The following is a 20,911-nucleotide window of genomic DNA, read 5'->3' as shown; positions in this document are numbered from 1 at the left end:
TATGTGGAGTACAGGAGGGGATAGGATACGAAATAATGTGATTTGTGAAAGATGCGGAGTAAGGAAGTTTGTGGACACCAGAATCGAAGAGTGCATATTGAGATGGTATGGTCATATGGAGGGCATGGATACTAATAGAGTGGTGAGAAAGGTATATTTGAACAAATATGAAGGAGGGAGGAGGCTAGGTAGGCCAAGGAGAAGGTGGATGGATATGGTGGATAAGTGTGTGAGGAAGAGAGGTATGGAAGTCGGTGAGGTTAGGACTGACGAGATCGAGCTGGCTAGATGAATATTCTGAGAAGAAGTGCATGATTAGGGATTTGGCACCCCTCTTTAACATGACAGCGTTCAGATTGACTGTCAGATACATTTATGTGCAGCTACAGAATGTGGTGAAAGTTTTTTTGCTTATCAGATAGAGCCAGGATTCAGGGGGAGTGAAAAATGAGTGAATGGAATCGTGGCCCATTGGATTGGGCAGACTTGGGCTGTCTGGACGTTGCTACTCCTCACCCTGCCCTAGGGCGGGAAAGGAGGTCTGGATGATAGTGATGATGATGATGATGATGAGGAGGAGGTATATTTTGTTTCTTCAATAGTTTTTGATAGAAAATCATATGTTAATCATTTGAAATGTATCTAGTACGGTACTAAAATTATTTTCCTTAAGAACATAGTTCTATAATAAAGGAACTGAAATTGTGCATCACTGTCATTTTTATTTAGCTTAGGGATTATGTAAGTTAGGAAATCAGAATTACAGTATGCCAAACCATGTAGGGCATGACAACAATAGTAGCTACTTGGCTAACCTGCATTGGTTATATTCAGATTACAGAGTGTGGCAGTGGCAAAGAAGTATGGGGAGCATGAATGGAGAGGCATTAGTCGTACATCTGCGTTCCCTGGGGGTGCCAGGTGCTGAACAGTTGGAGGGTGCCGACTACGACTGGCTCTTCCAATCACAGGACACAGCCCCCCTCGCCACCTTTCTCCAGTGGTTTACCAAGAATGTCTCACCACGGGATCTTCTCACAGAGGCAGAGATTAAGGAGTGAGTTACTTACTCTACCATATATTCCTAAGGTGAAATTAATACTGTGTTGTAATTTTTTGAAGGTACCGGTATTGTAAACTTGTAGACTATACTATATCAAAATATCTTTGTACCGTATATAAAATAATAACGTGCTCCCCAGCGTTGGATCTGAAAAGAGGTTAGGACATGATAAATGATTCATAACTTGTGAGCTTTACCGGTACTATTAGTACAATACCAGAATTGCAGTTGTGGATCATATTTTATCTTGCACTGATTATTTTGGTGGGTTGAAGGTATGAGGAACTGCAAGCACGAGGTGAAGTGTTAACAGGGCAGCAGTTGGAGGAGATGGAGGCTTGTCTGAGTGGCCTGTCTTCAGCCCTGGCCCCATCACATGACCACACTCACCCACCAATGTCACCTCAGGAGCGTGATCGATTGGAAGAACAGCTGCAATTGCTCACCAAGAGGAAAAATCACCTCAGGTATAGAGAGTCCTCATTATAACCAGTGATGTTTTCCAGTATATCACAGCTTGTGTTTTTTATATGCATGGTAGGTGGTTGCAGCCATCATCCACTCACTTGATGTAGTGCTGCCTACTTCATCCTTCACCTTTATCATTCTTTCTCTGTGTCTTCCCTCCTCTCTTCTTATTCCTCCCATCTTTTCTGTCACTTTAATAACCGTTCTTTCCTTTATAGGTATCTGTATGTTTAGTGACAAGCCTAATGACTTCCTGTAAGCCAGGAAATCATTTACAATGCTGGGTGGTAACTATATAATCAACCTTACGTGTTCCTTGTGTGCCAACAAATGGGTTGGCGAAGGGTTAGTGCCCCTCCCTATAAAACAACTAACTCATAGACAAGCGGCCACCCCTTATGAGATTATGGCGTCTGGCAGTAGATAGATAGTTAGGTACAGTAGTTCTTTATATACGGTACTGTTGTTACTGTACCTTCACTGTAGTTTGGGAGAAATATCAGATCAGCTTCATTGCTAGAAATGAAACAAATATCGTCAGGCTTTTTGTGTGTGTGTGTGTGTGTGTGTGTGTGTGCAGGGCTTTTGCTAACTGCCGATGGTTGCAAGCCATTTGGCTCCAAGGTTTCAGATTTACGAGCCAAATAATTTTTAGTAGAAAATAATTTGAAATATTTTACGTGCAGTAAATATTTATTTACACATTGTGGTGATTAGAATCATATAATGAGGTTTTAAACATTCACAGTGGTGATATGGAAAGACTTAGTAATCGATCACAACATACGTTTTTGTTCATTTAAGTGAGATTTACTTATTTTATAGTTTACTGGGTTTTGAAGTGGATGTATTTTCTCCTCGCCAAAAGGCAACTTGTATGTAAAATTTGCTCGCCGAAGGGAAAAAATACTCGCATTTGTGAGCTGTGGCCCGTCAGACAAGAGCCCTGGTGTGTGTGTGTGGACTTGATAGCATACAAGAATGTAAAAAAAGACAGTTTATAATAATTGCATTTTTGTCATCTCCTAATCCAACCTCCCATTTTTGTTTCAGGAGTAGGCGTGATCTAGAAAAATGAGAAAGAACACTTATTTAGTAATGTAGAAGCCATCAACAGATTGATCAGTGAAGTGGGCCATAGCTTGCATCCTTTATATCATTAATATGGAGCACATTTGCAATGTGTGGTACTTTAATGTGGGGCTGATTTATAGTGATAAGTGGGTAAAATGGGTGGGAAAGGAAACACAGCAAAGAGTTTGAGTTCATTATTTCTTTAATATTTAGAGGAGGTGAACCCCCTGAGCTGGGACCAGTGGACCATACAGCTCTGCAGGGCAAGGAGAATCCTTGGAGAGACCGCTACATCTCTTACCAGAAATAAGTTACCTTGTTACAGGCTCGAACTGCTAACCTTATGATCATGAAGAGCGAGTGCTACCACTAAGCTCTTCTGGCCTCTATACAAAACTCATTTTTTCAGAGATTTTGTTTAATCTGAGACATAAGAGAAAGAATAAGTTTCCAAGCTCACTGCTGATGATTTGGTGTTGATTGCAGAGAATGAAAGGGAGGCGGAGGAAAGGTTTAGGAAGTGGAGAGATGGTATGGGGCACAAGGGTTTATGGGTAAATGCAGATAAAACAAAAGTGATGATATCTAGGGTTGGTGGGGGTACTGTCAAAGACGAGGGAGAGTGGCCATGTGCAGTTTGCCACAAGGGCGTGGGAAGTAATTCCATCTTGTGCAGTGTGTGTGATAAATGGGTGCATAAGAGATGTAGTGGTATCAGAGGTAGACTGCGAGATAGTGCTGATTTTATGTGTACGGCTTGTCGGGGTGAGCAGGTGGAGATTGTCAGACGTGAAACGATTGAACTTGCTGGTGAATCTCTTGAGTGTGTGGAGGTGTTTTGTTATCTGGGAGACATGTTGTGTGCTGGAAGTGGGGCTGGAGCTAGCTCTGTGGCTAGGGTGAGAAGTGGTTGGAAGAAGTTCAGGGAGCTCTTGCCTCTCCTGACATTGAGAGGACTCTCCCTACGTGCTAAGGGGTCTTTGTATGCAGCATGTGTTAGGAGTGTAATGCTGTATGGTAGTGAGACCTGGGCAGTGAAGGAGGAAGATATTCGCTGGCTCAAACATACAGAAATGACAATGATTAGGTGGATGTGCAGTGCGTCCCTGCGTCCAAGGCCTGGAGGGAATGGGTTTACGATGGAAGAGTTGAGAGGTTGGATGGGACTGGAGTGTATTGGTGTTGTGATGAGGAGAGGTAGATTGAGATGGTTTGAACATGTGGAGAGGATGGGGGATGATAATTGGGTGGGGAAGGTGAGAAGTGTTAATATTGGGGGTGGGGTTATGAGGGGTAGACCGAGAAAGACATGGGATGAGGTCATTAAGCGTGACCTCAGGGTTAAGGGACTGAACAGGGAGGCTGCAATGGATCGTGCAGCGTGGAGAGCCGCCATTAGGTGACCAAGGCCGACACATGCAAGCATGTTGGAGCCTTTAAAAACAAAAACGAAAACTGTTGGATTTCTGTCCACTTTTTTTTTTTTTTTTTTTTTTTTTTTTTTTTATAAATTGAACTGTGCATGTCTGATGACACAAAGTAAGGCACATTTACTTCAGCCCTCCATTGCTGTGTTGTCCATAGTTTCATGACATTACTTTTATAAAATATATATGTATTGATTATGTGTGTGTGGATGACAGAATGAGAAGGTGTGTAATGGATACAAGAGCATACAGAGGTTGGGGGAGTGGACTTTCTGACCACCACTTGGTGGTGGTGAAAGGCATGGTTCAAGTGCAATGAAGGAATAGAGAGAGGGAAGGACAGGAGGAAGTAGCCCATACAGGGGGATAGAAAAGTTGCAAGAAGATGGAAAAAAAAGGCAGACTTTAAGAAAGAAGTGGAGGAGCGATTGGGTAAATATGATTTGGAGCAGATGGGGGAGATGGAAAGTGTGTGCAGGATATTCACTGAAGAAACCATTGCAGCATGTGAGGTTGTGTGTGGGTGAAGAGAAGGCAAAAGGGGGTGCAAGGAACAACATTGTGGAATGAAGAGGTGAGACAAGCTGTGGTGCAGAAGAGGAAGGCATATAGAGAGTGTATGGGACGGAGTGACATGGAGGAAGTTGAGAGATGGAAGAGAGAGTTGTATGCAGAGAGGAAGAGAGAGGTAAAAACATAAGAGAGAGTAAGAAGAGAGTGGATGAGGAATTTGGAAGGACTTTGTAAAGTGGAGGGAATATAAGAAAATGTTTTGGAAGGAGGTAAAGAGAGTTAGACAGGGTTTTAATATTCAAAGATCATTTACCTATCTGAGTAGTACATGGGATGTTTCCTGGAGAGATTGGTGGACTGATATGTAGACAAAGTGGATTGGAAGTAAATGCAAAAGGCACTAAGATAAAGATTTAAGTGCAATGAATGCCTAAGGTATGAAAAATATACAAACTACAAAAAGAAATATTGCATGTGGTTGAAGATTATTGGCCACATAATATCAATCAGGGGCTAGTGACTGGTTCTGTCTTTGAATGTCTGGACTGGATAGCCCCTGGACCTTCTGTTCCTTATGTGGCAGTAAAGGTTTGGATTTTGGTTGGAAATAGGGTTATGGTGGTGAATTGAAATTGTTGTCTGTAGTATGTTTCTTGGATTTGACAACAGCATTCTGAATGATTGTTAATTAATATTTTGTTGCTGTTTGCTTTCCATCCTACTCTTTTGAATCATGATTTTCTTTACATAGTCTACACAAGTTGGAGCTGCGGGAGGAATTAAGCCAGATTAATGAGGCCAGAGAAGCAGCAGAATGTGAATTGAGGAAACAGCAGGAAGGACTTCTGCTTACAAGCCACCACCACCATAATCTCCAGAAAGAGTTTGCAAAGGGTCTGGATAACTTTATTGATGTGTACTGCACCTTTGATGAAACTGTGAGTACAGCAAGTCCTCATTAGCTATACTCAGCCCTTGTGTGTGTGTGTGTGTGTGTGTGTGTGTGTGTGTGTGTGTGTGTGTTTTCAATAAATCATAGAATATTGCCACTTAAGGTATGACTGGTATGGTACCTTTCAAGGTTAATTGCCAGTTGCTCAGATTTACAGCACCAAATTTATGGAAAATGGAACATTTTGGAACATACCCCTGACGTAACAAGAAGTATGTGTGTAGATTTAATCCTGCAGCATAATGGTCAGCTTCCCTAAATGTGATCCTGACCGTATGTGTTAGTAAATATACCTCCTTCATGTGAATTTCTTGTAGCATTGTCAGTAGTGTAGACCCTTTTTGCCAAAAAAAATTTTATTTCTACTTACACAAGCTCATTAAGGAACACTCATTATTTTATGGCGGAGGAAATTGATACCAGTACATTATTAAGTTAGATGTGGATTGAAGTGTGGTAACTCTCTAGTGTACTATTGTCTGTGGCCCACACAATGTTGATAGTTTCTTGTAGTTTTGCATTTTCTTTCCGTGCTCTACTTACCCCGTTGATATCTGTTGTGGAGTATAAATTTGTGTATCTTTCCCCCCTCCTTCTTCATGGTTTATAATTGTGGGAAGTGGTTTTAGGTAGCTGGTGGTAATAATGGGTAGCTGACCTTAATGACTTGACTTTTCCTTGGCAGGCATCTGAGGAAGCAGGCTACCTGTCCCAACTGAACCTGAAGGAGTGGCAGGAAGAGGAGGTCAAGTATACACAAACTCTCAAGGCATACATCAGGAAGCAGTTTGGTGAGGTGTGTTGCTAAATACTTTTATTTGTCTTTACCCAGATAGCCTAATCCCAGAGGAAGTGCCCACAAACATATTGCCTCCATGTTGCCCTGTCATCCACTATCAGTTGTCCCTTTCCATCCCACATGACTCTCACCCATATACCTCTCCACTCCATCCGTTCACCTAATCCTCAGTGTCTCCCTCTCCATGCGTTTTTACTTTTAGCCTTAAGAGGTAAGAAGTCCATTACAGTCTTAACAAAACCAACATAAAGTACCCTATCCCCAGCCTCTAAAAAGTTGTCCTGAGTTTTTAAGGGTTAATGCAATGTTGTTGTTGTTGTACCCCAAAGCATTGGATATATTCTGTATTAATTTTCTGCTTTTACGATAGTTGTTTGTAAAAAATAACCTAATTCAGTTATAAAAATGTGGTGGAGAGGGTGGAATGAAATGTTTCAGAAATATTTCAGAAAGCTTGGATGAGGAGAGCTATACCAGTGGCATGGGAGAAGACTGTGATTGTGCCATTGTACAGTAAAAAAAAAAAAAAATGAGGATTGAAGTACAATAATAGCAAAAATTCATGGTATGCCTTTGCTGAGTGTTGTCAGAAATGTATTTGAAAAAACATGAAAAGTAAAGGATGGTACCAGAATATCAGGTTGTTGATGAACACAGTACTTTTAGGGATGATAGGGGATATGCAGATCATATACTGGTATTTGCAGTATGACATATACTGGGTAGTTAAGAAGGAAATGCATGACATGGATAGGGAAGGATACAGAAGGTTGCACTTGTGTATGGAAAAGATTACATATTGGTTTTGAAGCATTTGTTAATATACGGTGCTCTTGCGTACTTAATGCATGTTTTTTTTTTTCTTGATTTCTAGAGCCTTCCATACCCAGTCAGTAAAGATTAGGATGATGATGTTGATAATGATGATGAAGAAAAGTAGGTTCCATTTGCCCCAGTCAGAAATAGTAGTCATATCAGAGGCTAGGCATTCCACTGTCTCTAATGTGTGTGTGTTGTGACACTTCTGTGATGTAATTCATCATTCTGAATTATTATATTGTTAAATTGCTAATGAATTAAGCCCTGTTTACATTTAAAAGTTGTTAATGGTTATCTGTAAAATTGATGCCAAGTGAGCATGTTTTGGTGTCTTTAATCCTAAACCAAATATATATGCATCACATGTTTAGTTCAGGTTCAGTAGCATTTTTCCAGCACACTTCTTAGACAGTGAGGTCATTCATTCATTCATTCATCATCTAATCCAGTGTTGCCCCATGAGGAGCGTAGAAGCCTGGGGCTAGGCAAGTTGGTCCTGACATTTAAGATGAGTGTGACCAGCCTTACTCATCCCTGAGTGACTCGGCATTGCATGGGCAATAAACCCCAACCACCTCTTGGATATAGACCTGTACTGGCTCCATCTGATTGGAACATCTTAATTGCCCACTAAAACACCAGGCACCATAATTTGGTTACAAGGTTACCACCAGCATAGTAAATGGTTTCCTGGTGTACAGGAAGCCATTTGACCTGTCACTCAGTGTAGAGTCACCAATAGACAGAAGGAAGAGGAAAGAATGAAGGAAGAAAGACAGATGAGGAAGGATGGAAAGAAGGGAGGAAGAGAGGGAAGGGCATGCACCCAAGAGCAGCATTACATCAAGTGAGTGGATGGTGAGTGCCCTCACCAACTATGAACAATAAGTTACGATTGTTAGTATTTCTCCATTATAGTGCACTGGGTAAACTTGTAAACTTCCAGTTTTTTTTTCCCCTGATGTGCAGGATGGACTTATTTTTCCCCTTAACAATGTGCAGGATGGACTTAATGTTTTTTTCCTCTTGGAATTGTAGAGGGTGGATTTAAAGCTGTATGGTATCAGTTTTTTCTCCTTTATGATATGCAGCATGGACCAACTATAATTTTTTTCCTCCCAACAATGTGTTAGATGGATCTGCAATGAATTTTTGTCTCTTTAACATATGCAGGGTGTTAGGACTCTGGCTGGTGAGGATGATGGGTCTGAATATTGCCTGTTGGAGCCGGGTAACCTTGAGCTTCACCTGGTGCGAGGGGAGGCTCACCCAGAATACTTACACAACATACAAGAGCTTGACAGGATCACCAAACTGTTAGTGACTTTGTGTTTTGATATCACCATGCTGTGAAATGTTTAGATGGAAGAGTTATACCCATATTTTGAAAAGTTGTTTATTGAGGAGCTGCCTGATAAGGATCAAGTTGAAGTAGCTATTGTATCCCCTCACTGGGCTCATGTCCAGATGAGCCAAGGGTTGAAACAACTTTTCAAGATGTGGGCTTAATTTGCACACCAATTAGTGACATTAGCATGTTTCACTTCTTCCATGTTTCTCTCTACTTGAGACTTAAACTCATGACTCACTGTTTACAGGATGAATTCATCTAATGTTAGCTGGTATGTGTAGTATTACTTGATTAGTCCCAGAAATGAGAAAATTCATCATCATCATCATCATCATCATCCCAACCCATATTCCCACTTAAAATTTGGATGAGGTAGAATTCAGAAGCAAGGATAGTGAAAATATGATGTTAGGAGAACATCAGCATCATGCCCAGTGAAATGAGTCACACAGTCACTTACACATGGTTCATGCCTTCAGAATCGTGGCTTCACCTCATGAATATTTTATTCCATGTCATGCAGGTACCATAAATAAAAAAATGTATGGATGGTTTTGACTGTGAGGTAGAGGTGCAGTATGGACTCAGGCAGCCCTGGTTGGCCTGAGAGTCAGAAGGGTTAATATGGTATAGTCTTTTACCTTTTAACCTTCCACTTCATACCGTACAGACTGTTAGTGACTTTTGATATCTGTTCTTACTTTCCCCTTTTTGTTTCCTTTGTTCAGTAATTAATTCATCTCTCTTTTCATCTCTCTTTTGATATCTGTTCTTACTTTCCCCTTCTTCCTTGTTTCCTTCGTTCAGTAATTAATTCATCTCTCCTTGAAGTACTGTATTTGAAACAGTTTCTCTCTTTTCTTTTACTCTTTTCAGTACTGGATGGATGATGTACTGTGCATATGGAGATTCATATGACAAGGTTCCCCCCCCCCCCCACTTTTTTTTTTTTTTTTTTTTTTTTTTTTTTTTTTTTTTTAGCCAGTAGAATTCTGTCTTTCCCGCAGGCATTATGAAATATTTTTGTATGTGTTATCTGGTTTGGAGGTGGGGGTGCTCACCCTCCACTCCCTCGATGTAGTGCTGCTCTGGGTGTCTGCCCTTTCCTCTCTTCCTTCCTTCCTCATCTGTCTTTCTTTCCTTCATTCTTCCCTCTTCCTTCTGTCTACAGGTGACTTTACACTCCCTCTTATGTCTTTCTTTCCTTCATTCTTTCCTCTTCCTTTTACCTATGGGTGACTCTACACTGAGTGACAAGCCAAATGGTTTCCTGTACACCAGGAAACCATTTTTTATGCTGGGTGGTAACCATATAACCAGATTTATGGTGCCTGGTGGTTTAGTGGGTAATTGAGGTACTCCAGTTGGATTGAGCCTGTGTAGGATTATATCAAAGGGGTAGTTGGGGTTTATTGTTCACATAATGCCACTCAGGGATGAGTGAGGCTGGTCACTTACATCTTAAATGTCAGGACCAACTTGCCAACCCCCGGGCTGCTATGCATCTCATGGGGCAACATAGGATTGGATGGTGGATGGATGGATGTGTCATCTGGCTGATGAGTTGGAGCCTAGAATTTTTAAGACCCGAATGATGTGTGATTGGATGTGTGACCTATTTTACTGGATGCTATGTTGATAGTTATCCTACTTTTTCATTTTTCTGTTCTTAGGTTTTGTTGTTGATAATTTTGCCATACTACAGTTTAGATGCTAATTACTGGTATTTAGCTTATGACATAAACACATTTAGCACTGTTTAGCCAGTGACTTAGAGTTCTTTGTCAATAATCAACCATAGAATAATTTCTTCTCATTTTTCAAGTATTTTTCAAATATTTGATAATTTCCAAATTTTATTATTGGTACTATTGTACCTAACACTTTACTCAGGCCAGGAGAGTGGCCAAAAAGTGAAGGGTATAATATAGGCTATATCTAATCCTTGTCATTCTAAATTCTCTTAATATGAAGCAAAATCATCTAGAGATGGTGAGGATATACAATAATAAGAAAAATTTCTCTGGATTGAAGGGGTGATTGAAGTAGCAGATGATTATTGGTTGTCCTAGTGAACGATTAAGAATAAAAGATATTTGAAGGAGTCAAACAACATTGGTATGTGCACTGTGCAGGTTACGTCAGACAGAGGAGTGGCGGGCAGAGGGCATGGTGTTGCAAGCACGGAGGAAGGCCCAGATAGAGGAGGCCAACCGGGCACTGGCAGCCATACAGGCCAGCCAATATCCCTCTTCCCTCCATCTCCTTCAGTAAGTTGGCTTGGTTTCATGTACGGGTGAGAACAAAAAAACTGAATCACACCATTATGATAAAAGTGGCAGTCGGTGGGTAACAGCTTTCAAAACTGAGCATTATGATATTAAAAGCCCATCAAACTGTGTAGAATACAGTATAGTAAAATAGTTTCATAATAGTGTGACCAAAAAGTAGGTTGATATTACTGCCTGCAGTTGTACAGTACAACCATATCCACAGCCGTTCGTGATCATCAGTAGTAGTATTTATCCATCTGTTTGCAGTCACTTTATTATCCCCATCTTCGTCGTTCTTCAGTGAAAGGGTTGATTTGTATATGTGTATATATTTCTATACATTGCCTTTTTAAACTGTAGAAGTCAGGGATATTCCTGTAGCTAAATAATAGTATGAGCACCATGTGGTTAGACTGCCACAGTCAGAGTAATGGCCTTGCAAAAGTTTGATCCTCAAGAGGGGGACAGGATTGTTTTTTTTTTCTCTCTCTCTCTCTGTATAATACCAGCAAGGGAACTAGGTTGTTATCTGCCCTTAAATGTACTGGACTATGATACCCTACCCTTGGGCCCATACATTTCAAAGAGATAATATGGCATTGACTGTTGCCATTTTTACCAAATGCAGGCAGTCCTTGTTGTGTAACAGATATATTCTAAAATATCAACTTTTTCGTTATAATTGGTACTGCAGACTGGGGGAATCTGCTTGTCAGCTGTATAAGAATTATTGGAATATTCCCATAATAGAAAGAATTTCTTTAATATAGAGTGGACATAATGGCAAAAAAGAATATAGAAAAAAAAAAAAAGACAACATTTAATGAGGGCTTACGGTAGTTCATAATATTGTGGCTTAAAGATACTGGTAGTCTTTGTTAGGGATAAGGGATGAGTTCTATAATATCACATCTTTGTACATAATGGCTCTGTAAACTGGGGGAGAGTGGCTAATAAACTCCAAGGGTAGCAATTGAACTTTAATAAGCAATTCCTCTTTAATGTACCAGGGACATAATAGCAAAAGTGCCAAAAGAGGCTACTTGTGATGGGGACTGCTTGTACAGTACTATAACCCCTCTCATCAGACAGCAAGTTGAGAAGGTCCTTGGGGCATCAAATGGAGGGAGGAGTGAGGTGAAAGATTAGTACTGTAATGAGTTGTAATGAGGCTGTTGGGACTTAAATCCATCTTAGTGAACACAGTTTCCATGTGTGACCAGGTTGGATGGTAAACTTTTAGGCAGCAAATAAATGCCTGATGGTCAAGTGGATTCAGATACTGCAGCTGGGTGTGGTCCTTGACAGATCTAAGCCCTTGGGGGTGCTTGGAGTTAATTGCTAACCTAATGCCAATCAGAGAAATTGACTGGTCACCTTTGCCTAAAATTTCTGGACTGAGTGGATTAGCTGTGGGCTCATATTCCTGTAATGGATTAATGAAGGACTAATTGATGGATGGATGGATAGTATAATGTTTTCACTTCAACATTTGATGGCACTGTGAAGTCAGTGCATAATACCATACCCCCTCTCTGCAGACAGCAGGTAGGGGAAGGCTGTAGAACAGCAACAGCATGTGGATTGAGTTGTGAGGTAAAGGTGGAGTGGCAGGCAGTGACAGTGCTGGTGGGACTTGGAGGCCTTCCTCAATAAATGCGTTCCCTTGTGTGGGTAAAAATCTTCCATTTGAATAATTCACAGCACTGAAATCAAATACCTCATCTCTACAGACAGCAAATAGAGGAGAGTAGTAGTGCATCTAGGGGAGTGAGCAATGAGGTGGAAGAACAGTGGCGAGTGGTGACAGGGTTGGTGGGTGAGGTGGCACAACTAGAGGCCGCCACCACTATCTCAGGTGACTACCAGCTCAAGCTCCAGCGCCAGAGTTACTTTCTTGCACGACAAAATACTGTGAGTCAAACCATTTCTTCAGTTTACAGGCATACTAGTCAGGGATATGTTAATAATTGAAAAAAAAAATCATCATCATCATCATCATTATTGTCATAATCATCATCATCATCCAGACCTCTACCCAAAGGTAGGGTGAGGTAGGGTCCAGGGAGCCCCCTCCCCCCCAAAAAAAATATAAAGTAATCAAAATAATAATGGGTTACTAACCAAAGCTTGCCCATTTACATATGATGGTGAAGATTATAATAATAATAATAATGTTTAATATTTTGTTTCTATAAAGCACCAGTTCTGCAGAATTCATATGCACTCAAAACCTTGAAATAACTGTATGACTAATTAATTCATAAGTAGTATATCCTCAGAACTATGGCCCCTGTTAAACCCTATATTCATATATCACACTGTCTTCAACTAGATCATAAATTTTTAGAGAAGTTTTGAGTTGTTATGTAAATGACTCCACAAGCAGATTGCTTTAAAGTTAAGGATAATTCATTAGATATTAGATATTCCAAAATATCACAATTTTTCCCATACAATTGGTATGGTAAAATGGGAGATACTTAAAAATCCTCTATACAGTATAGGTAGCAAAAAAAAAATGAATAATCAATTTCCTGTAATTTGTGCTGGACTTTTTGGCAAATAAAGAGTGTAATAGACTCCTTATAATAACTTACTGTACCAGCTGGTACTGATGAGGAGTCTACGCATGGCGCTTTGCCCCCCTCTGGTGAAGCAGGTGCGGCATTCACTTGGGAGTCAAACCTCCACATATATTTCAGCACCTTACCGAGGGAAGGACCTGGGTCACCCTGGTGAGGCGCTGTCTACTGTAAGGGGATGCCTGTTCCTTATATGGTGTATGTACTAGACTGTACCTGTAGGACAATACAGTACCACACAAACATTTGCTTGCCTGTGGTCAGTGGGTTTGCTTGGTCAGACAAACTATACCTGTAGGATGACCCCACAAAAGCATTTGCTTACCTGTTGTCGATTGGTTTGCTTGGCCAGACAAACCAGGGTTAAACGTAGAAAACAACAACTGTACCAACTAACTAGCACCAGGAGTATTTACTTGCATGACAGACTAGAGTGAGTCATTCCAGTTGACAGGCACCCTTTATTTTAAGCCAAGGATATGTTCCTCATTTTCATCATCCCACCCCTAATTCCCACCAGGGAGATGGGGTCAAGTAGGCCTGTACACAAACAAAGAAAAAGCAAAAAGTTAGGGGAGCTAGCAAATGGTGAAATGAATGAAATGGACTGCACAATCATTATGACACCACCTCACAAGCAAAAACCATCCGTACATATGTTTTTTTCATACATGATTGTGCGCACTTACTGTTACAGGCACAGATTTAGGGAGGGCACACAATCTCTTCCCATCTGTTTTTGGCTGACCAGTGATTACCTACAATAAACGAATAATGTTATTTACCAAAGTATTTGTAATGAGTATCTTATTGCACTTGCCTAGAATATTGTTCTCCTATGACTGAAAGAAGTAAAATATATATACTGTATATATTTTTTATAGTGTATTAAGGGTTAATCATTGCCAGGAATCACACACATCCCTTTTTCATAGTGCTGGATCTGGTCCTGCTACTAGTTTTTTCTTTTAATACTTGAGATTAATTGCTATGTGAAGCATATATATATGTATATCTAGATGTTTACCTACATCAGGCTGTCTGTCAGTCCATATATCTGTCTATCAGTCTGTCAGTCTGTCTGTTTGTATCTTTGTACAACAGTGTGTGTGTGTGTGTGTGTGTGTGTGTGTGTGTGTGTGTGTGTGTGTGTGTGCATGTTATCTGTCCATCTGTTTGTTTATTTATGTCTATCTATCTATCTATCTGTCTACCTATACACCTGTGTGTGCGTGTGTGCGTATGTATGTGTTATCTGTCCATCTGTCTGTATATTTATCATTCTGTGTATCTGTCTGTCTGTACACTTGTGTGTGTGTGTGTGTGTGTGTGTGTGTGTGTGTGTGTGTGTGTGTGTGTGTGTGTGTGTGTGCATTTGTGAATGTGTCCTTGCATGCATGTGTTTATGCAGATGGTTATGCCTGTGAGGTGGAGCTTGGATTCTGCAGACTTGAATGATTGTGTGGCCCAGTTCATTGGGTGCTGTTATTTGTTCTCCCGCTTTATACTTTTTGTTTCCTTGTTTCCAGATCCTACCCAACCCCATTATCATATAGGAAAGAGGGTTGTGGTAATGAATAAATGAACTAAACCTGAGTATTCACAGGTCCTGGAACAGCTGATATCACAAGTGGCACGATATAATTGGGTGAATATCAGCCTCAGCTTGGAGAGGGAGAGCATCAAGGACATCCTCCAGCTCCTTCAGTCATTCAATATACTCATGCTTGACAACAACAAAGATTACAAGGAGAGGATAGTAAGGAGTAGATTTTTTGCAGTATAACTCTTTTTCTTGTGTTTAGTTTTAGTGTAAAATCTTGCTCCTGTATTATTTCATATACAGTATTATTCTATCGTTTTTATTATTAAGCTGATGTTGATAAAATATTTATACTGTAGTACATATTTAAATATTTTCCACTGCCTATTATGTTGTCGATGTTGTGAACCGTCAGGTGTATGAAAGTGATATATTCAAGAATGCAAACATTTTCGTAGTCCCTCAGTTTCCTAGGAGAAAACCTTGATTTAACCCTTTGACTTCCATGGTTGACCAAAGATGAGCTTTATCTCTCTCTCTCTCTCTCTCTCTTTCTCTCTCTCTCTCTTTCTCTCTCTCTCTCTCTCTCTTTCTCTCTCTCTCTCTCTCTCCAGTATATATATACAGGTACAGCACCAATTTTCTGGCACTGTTGCTTCCAGAACATTGTCGGGTGAATCATTTTGCTGGTCTAATTGAGGCCACATAGGTCTATGTCACATATAATAATTCAGCGGGGATCAGCAGCGTGAAAGGATTCGTCATGCTGGTGAGTCTCATGATTGTCTGGAAGAGCTTTGTTACTTGGGAGACATGTTATGTGCTGGAGGTGGGGCTAGAGTGAGGAGTGGTTGGAAGAAGTTCAGGGAGTTGTTGCCTCTCCTGACATTAAGAGGGCTTTCCATCCGTGCTAGGAGATCTTTGTATGTGGCATGGGTTAGGAGTGTAATGCTTTATGGTGGGGAGACCTGGGCAGTAAAGGAAGAGGATATTCTCAGGCACATATGTTCAGAAATGACAGTAATTAGGAGGATGTGCATTGTGTCCTTGAATGCGAGGCCTGGGGGGGGGTGGCTAGGTTTACAGTAGAAGAGTTGAGAGGAAGACTAGGACTGGAGTGTTTTGGTGTTGTGATGAGAGGGGGTAGATTGAGATGGTTTGGGCATGTAGATGGGATGGGGGATGACAGTTGGGTGCAGAAAATGAGAAACATGAATGTTGGGGATGGCGTTGTGAGAGGTAGACCAAAAAAAAAACTGGAACAAGTTCATAGAGTGTGGCATCATTAATAAAGGACTGAATAGGGAGGCTGCCAGAGATCAAGCAACATTGAGAGATGCCATTAAGTGACGAAAGTCAACTCATGCAAGCATGTTGGAGTCTTTATAAATGAAACAAAACGAAACAGTAAATATATACCAAGCACAGTAATCCCTCATTTATCTGGCCATGCAGTATCTGGACCTGTTCATTATCTGGATACTGGACCTTGGCTTTATTAAACCATTACCCAAATTTACTTGCTGTTATCCAGATGTAAAAGTCTTCGAGAACTTCAGCTGGCCAGTGGATATGTTCAAACATTCAGTATCATGGCTGCTGGGCTTGAGCCATGAGCGGAAAATAGGCCGTAGCCCACAACCAGAGCTAAAATGTCCATCCACCCCATACTGAATGGTCAAAGTTGTGCACTGGTCTGATCACTCCTAGCAAACCTCCAGCACCTGAGTAATATGACTGTAACTGACAGGCAGTGTCAGAATGTCTGTACACATCCCCACCAAATGTCCGAAGTTACGCAGCCACCGAGCTAAGTCATTCTCAACTGCCACCATGCATTGAACACAGATCACAAGGTACGAGTACACGTTCGGTGACAGTGGCTGTCTGCCTCTGTACCAAACATCCAAAGTCGCCCTGTCACTAGGAGTTTTGTTTCCGAATGGCCACCACACGACAAACAGACCACAAGCCACGTGTAAATGTACGGTAAAAGTGCCCATCAGCTTTATTGGTAACAACGGTACTTCAGCAATCAGTTACAGTATTCTCTTAGATACTACTGACTGTTAAAAAAATGTAAAGCTGGCAGTTTATAACAAGGGCTTACTGTGTCACATGCTAAATGTACTGTACTGTTGGGGACTAAAGTTCATCTAGTATTTCACTACTTTTCTTTCTCACATTCCTCTGCTATCTAATGTTTCTCATTCGAGAAAGGTTTGGTGTGTTTTTACACCCATAGATGATTTTCACTGATATGATGCATCAGGAAGGAAAGTAACAGATATGTCCCAAGTTTGAAGTAGTCAGGTGGAATGATAAGCCAATGCTTTCCTCTTACGTGTTGTGATGGCCTCAGGCTCCTCTGAATGTGAAGCCACTGGTTTCCAGGCTGAAGTTATCCCTCTCTTACATTCGATTATCCATTTTTGGGGGGATAGGGAGGGAGATGAAAAATGTTTGTATATCCAGTTAATGGAGCCACCCAGTTGTATCAGTGTCACCACACAAAGCATCTCTCCAGCATGTAACCAGCTATACTGTGCTTTTTGCCTTTCCTACAGGTTAGGCTTGAGGCAATGAGGAAGGAATATGAGGAGGGGAAGGCATCAGGTCACCTACCTCCACCTCTTCAGACCCTTTCCCAGCTGTTGCCCTCCACCTCCAACACCAGGGAGGAGGAAGGGGTGATTGGGGCAGGGCTCAAGAAACAGATGGAAGCCCTGCAGAAGACTTTAAGTGTGACCCGTGAGCTAGTAATGACGGCCAAGAATCCACAGTTCTCAAGACTGAACAGAATGTACGTTTCTCTAACATCTGTAGTTGAACTGAGATAAAAGACTTGAGAATAATATAGGTGGAAGGAGAGGAGTAGTTAGCGTGGCAGAAGGGAGTGATAACGATTTATATATCATTGTTATTTTGGATGATCATTGTATTATGAGTTTGGCTGTAGATAGATTGATTAAAGGATTACATTTTTTTTTTTCTCCATGGCACTGATTTTGTAGATAACATCTCAAGTATGAGACTTTTAGAAGCTAACTGGTTTGTTTTATAATTACTGGGGTATGTCTGTTGTTTGAAGTTAGATCCTGGTTTCATGCAGGATGGTTGTAAACAGCAGATTTTTATGGTACCATGGCCTGTCTCTGGAAACTGTAGTGTGGACAGATGCTTATTAAGTGCATCTGTAAAGAAAATTAACAAAAATATGCAGATGGTTAGGCCTGTGAGGTGAAATCCAAGGGCTTTATTGATGCGTGAATTAGTATCTGGCCATTTTAACTGAACGTGCTTACTGATTCTTGCACATTTGCACATCCCTTTCCTTGTTTTCCCATTTCTTACACACCCCAGCCTTAAGTGGGAGAAAAGGTCATAATGATGATGATGATGATGATGATGATGATGACTGTCCACTTGACTTTTACAGGACTGGCAATTGTGACTCCCTTGAGACAAGCCTATTTGGTAACAGTGGCAGCCTGCGGACCTTGCCAGTGGCCTGGCTGGAGCCTGACCTGGCTGACCGCTGTGCTGCCTTAGATAACCATTCCTGGATGTTCAGAATAAAAATTCTTGATCTCTTGAAACAATATGAGGCAAAGCAGAAGGTGGGTTGAGAATTACATTATGGTATGGTTCAAACTTACCGACAGTTCTCTCAGTTTAAGTGAGGGGTGCGTTTCAAAATATCACATTTTTTTCCCCTTACGCTTGACTGTTGGTTGAAGGGTCGTGCATTAGGTACCACCCAAGGGCCATTGGATGATGTCAGGAAAGGCATGCAGTCTCAAAGTGCTAAATATGTTCAATTCGTCTTAAATAGGGGCAGTGCCTTAGCCCTCTGGAAAAGAGTGCATGGCATAAAAATGCATCAGACTGGGTACAGTATTGTAAAAGGGGGATGGGAGATAGGAGGGAGCTTGCAGATCAGTTTTATAGGCAGCAGTTGAACTTTAAAAGGAGTTTCCTTTAATGCATAGGGAATTTAATTAAAAATGGAATGTTTAAAGGGTCATTGCTCATTAGGGCTTAATATATTTTTTTTAAGCTGAACTACTCAGAATCAAACTGTCATTCTTTAACTTAGTACTGTAGTTAATTGAATGCCCTCATCCTATAGGTATTATGAAGTGCATTTTGTGTGAATTATATGGCCTGTAAGGTTGAGCCAGGAGTTTTGAAGGCCTGAATGATGAGTGAATGGATATTTATGTGGTTCATTTTGCTGGGTACTTTGATAGTTTGCAAAGATTTCTACTCTCTTGTTTCCATTTGTAGAACCTTCTTACTGTATATGTTAATAAGGAAAAGAGTTAGGATGATGATTTTAAGTATTGTATATTAACCTTTTGCATGATTTGTTTTATTTTTTCATTTATTATTAAATGGTACAATACCATTATTATTATTTTTATTATTTTTTTTTGTGGGGGAATGAAGAGTGATGAGGCTAGAGAACTGACAGTGAATTCAGCTGGTCAGAAGAACTTTGAACGGAGGAGTGTATGACAAGGGTTTAGCACCCCTGTTATTTTGTGGTGAAATGATAGTTAATGAATTGACTAACTGAGAGGTAGTATGAAGGGCATATGTGTGGATGCATATGCCCGTGAGGTGGATTCTGGATTCTGGGTGCTTGAAGAGTGTGTTCCATTCATTTGGACAGATATGTGATTAGTTTCTCCTCTCAGATTTTTTTTCTTGCTCTCTGGACCCTACCTCTCCTTGTCCTTCAGTGAGAAGAGAAAATAATGATGCTGATGATGATATTTTTATTGCCATGAGACAGCAATAGGGAAAGAGTGAAGTATTTTTTTTTTGTATCAACTGATCTATACTGTATTCTGCAGATCCTCCAGGTTGACCCAACCGCACGTGAAAATATTGGGAAATGGACAGCCAACCTGGTCAAGGCTCTGAATGAAGCACAATGATTTACCCTTCAGCCATGTTGATAATTTCTTCCTTTAAAGATGGTAAAAGTGGTAAGTGGGGGTACTCACCATCCTTTCACTCAATGTAGAACTGCCTTTTAGGTGACTACACTGAGTGACAAGCCCATTGGTTCACTATTACTCAGGAAGCTATTTACTATGCAGGGTAGTAACTGTATAACCAGATGATGCTTGGTGGTCAAATGGATTAAGGTGCTCCAACTGGAAGGGACCCACAGAGGTTTACATCTGAGGGATGGTTGGGATTTATTCTCCACATAATGCCACTGAGAGGTGAATGAGGCAGGTCACCCTTGCCTTAAATATCGTGACTGAGAAACCTAGCCCCAAATCCCTATGTTCCTGATGGGGAGGAAAAGGATTGGATGGTTGATGGATGGGATAGTCATTATTTGTGGGCCATGGAGTGCTTCATCTAAGGTAAATAATTTGAGATAATCCTTACTTACAGATGGTGTATTCTTATACAAGTAGTAGTTTATTGTATATATTGGATACATTTAGTACATAATTTCAGTTCGTTTGTATACCATATTTCCATAATTATGCTGATGAAATCTGTATTGTATATGAGAGCTGTAACAGTTCTTGTAATTGTAAAAGTTTTAATTAGTGTCGAGTGCTATAGCTTATTCAGTCTCATCAGAGAAGAGATGAGTCTTAAGCTTTTGAATGACAGCAGTGACAATTTACCTTAATATGTCTGAACATGGGGAGGGAGGGATCAAGGTACTCGTAAAACTTTATCTGGATGTGTCTTATTTGTCCCAAGAATTCAAAATATCACATGTATCTAGGCCATCTGATAAACTTTGTAATGCCTGATTTTTAGATTATTCTGTGCAAATAACTATGTATAATATTTTATTCAGGCAGTCTTATTGTCAAACAGGTGTTGTAACCCCCATTATAAAAATAATTTAAAATGCATCATTAATAATGAAGGCACTTGGACAACCAGTCACCTGTTAGCTTTCAAAAGCTTAATGCTCGTTTGTTCCCAGATGAGATTGAAGAGACTATAGTGAATTCCTTGGGAAGAACTGGCGCTTTTGAGAAACAAAAAACCATATTGTT

General features: G+C 40.6%; 2 protein-coding genes across 3 annotated transcripts in view; one reads left to right on the top strand and one right to left on the bottom strand.

Moving 5' to 3' along the window:
* LOC145400670 (putative protein MSS51 homolog, mitochondrial) overlaps nt 1-20,911 on the bottom strand; it is a 498,420-nt gene that overhangs the window by 93,622 nt on the left and 383,887 nt on the right. The gene's annotated exons all lie outside the window — the stretch shown is intronic.
* LOC145400669 (HAUS augmin-like complex subunit 3) lies at nt 873-19,866 on the top strand. The gene is made up of 11 exons (XM_080273103.1): nt 873-1,057; nt 1,339-1,530; nt 5,297-5,483; nt 6,183-6,293; nt 8,289-8,431; nt 10,602-10,736; nt 12,473-12,653; nt 14,931-15,083; nt 17,435-17,670; nt 18,307-18,487; nt 19,730-19,866. Exons 1-11 carry the CDS (start codon nt 873-875, stop codon nt 19,811-19,813), a joined length of 1,788 nt encoding a protein of 595 aa, XP_080129229.1. The 3' UTR covers nt 19,814-19,866.

The sequence above is a fragment of the Coenobita brevimanus genome, chromosome 53 (genome assembly GCF_032717465.1).
Source record: "Coenobita brevimanus isolate Jiangsu-jjx chromosome 53, ASM3271746v2, whole genome shotgun sequence".
NCBI classification, from domain to species: Eukaryota; Metazoa; Arthropoda; class Malacostraca; order Decapoda; family Coenobitidae; genus Coenobita; species Coenobita brevimanus.
This window is presented reverse-complemented; position numbering and strand designations above follow the sequence as displayed.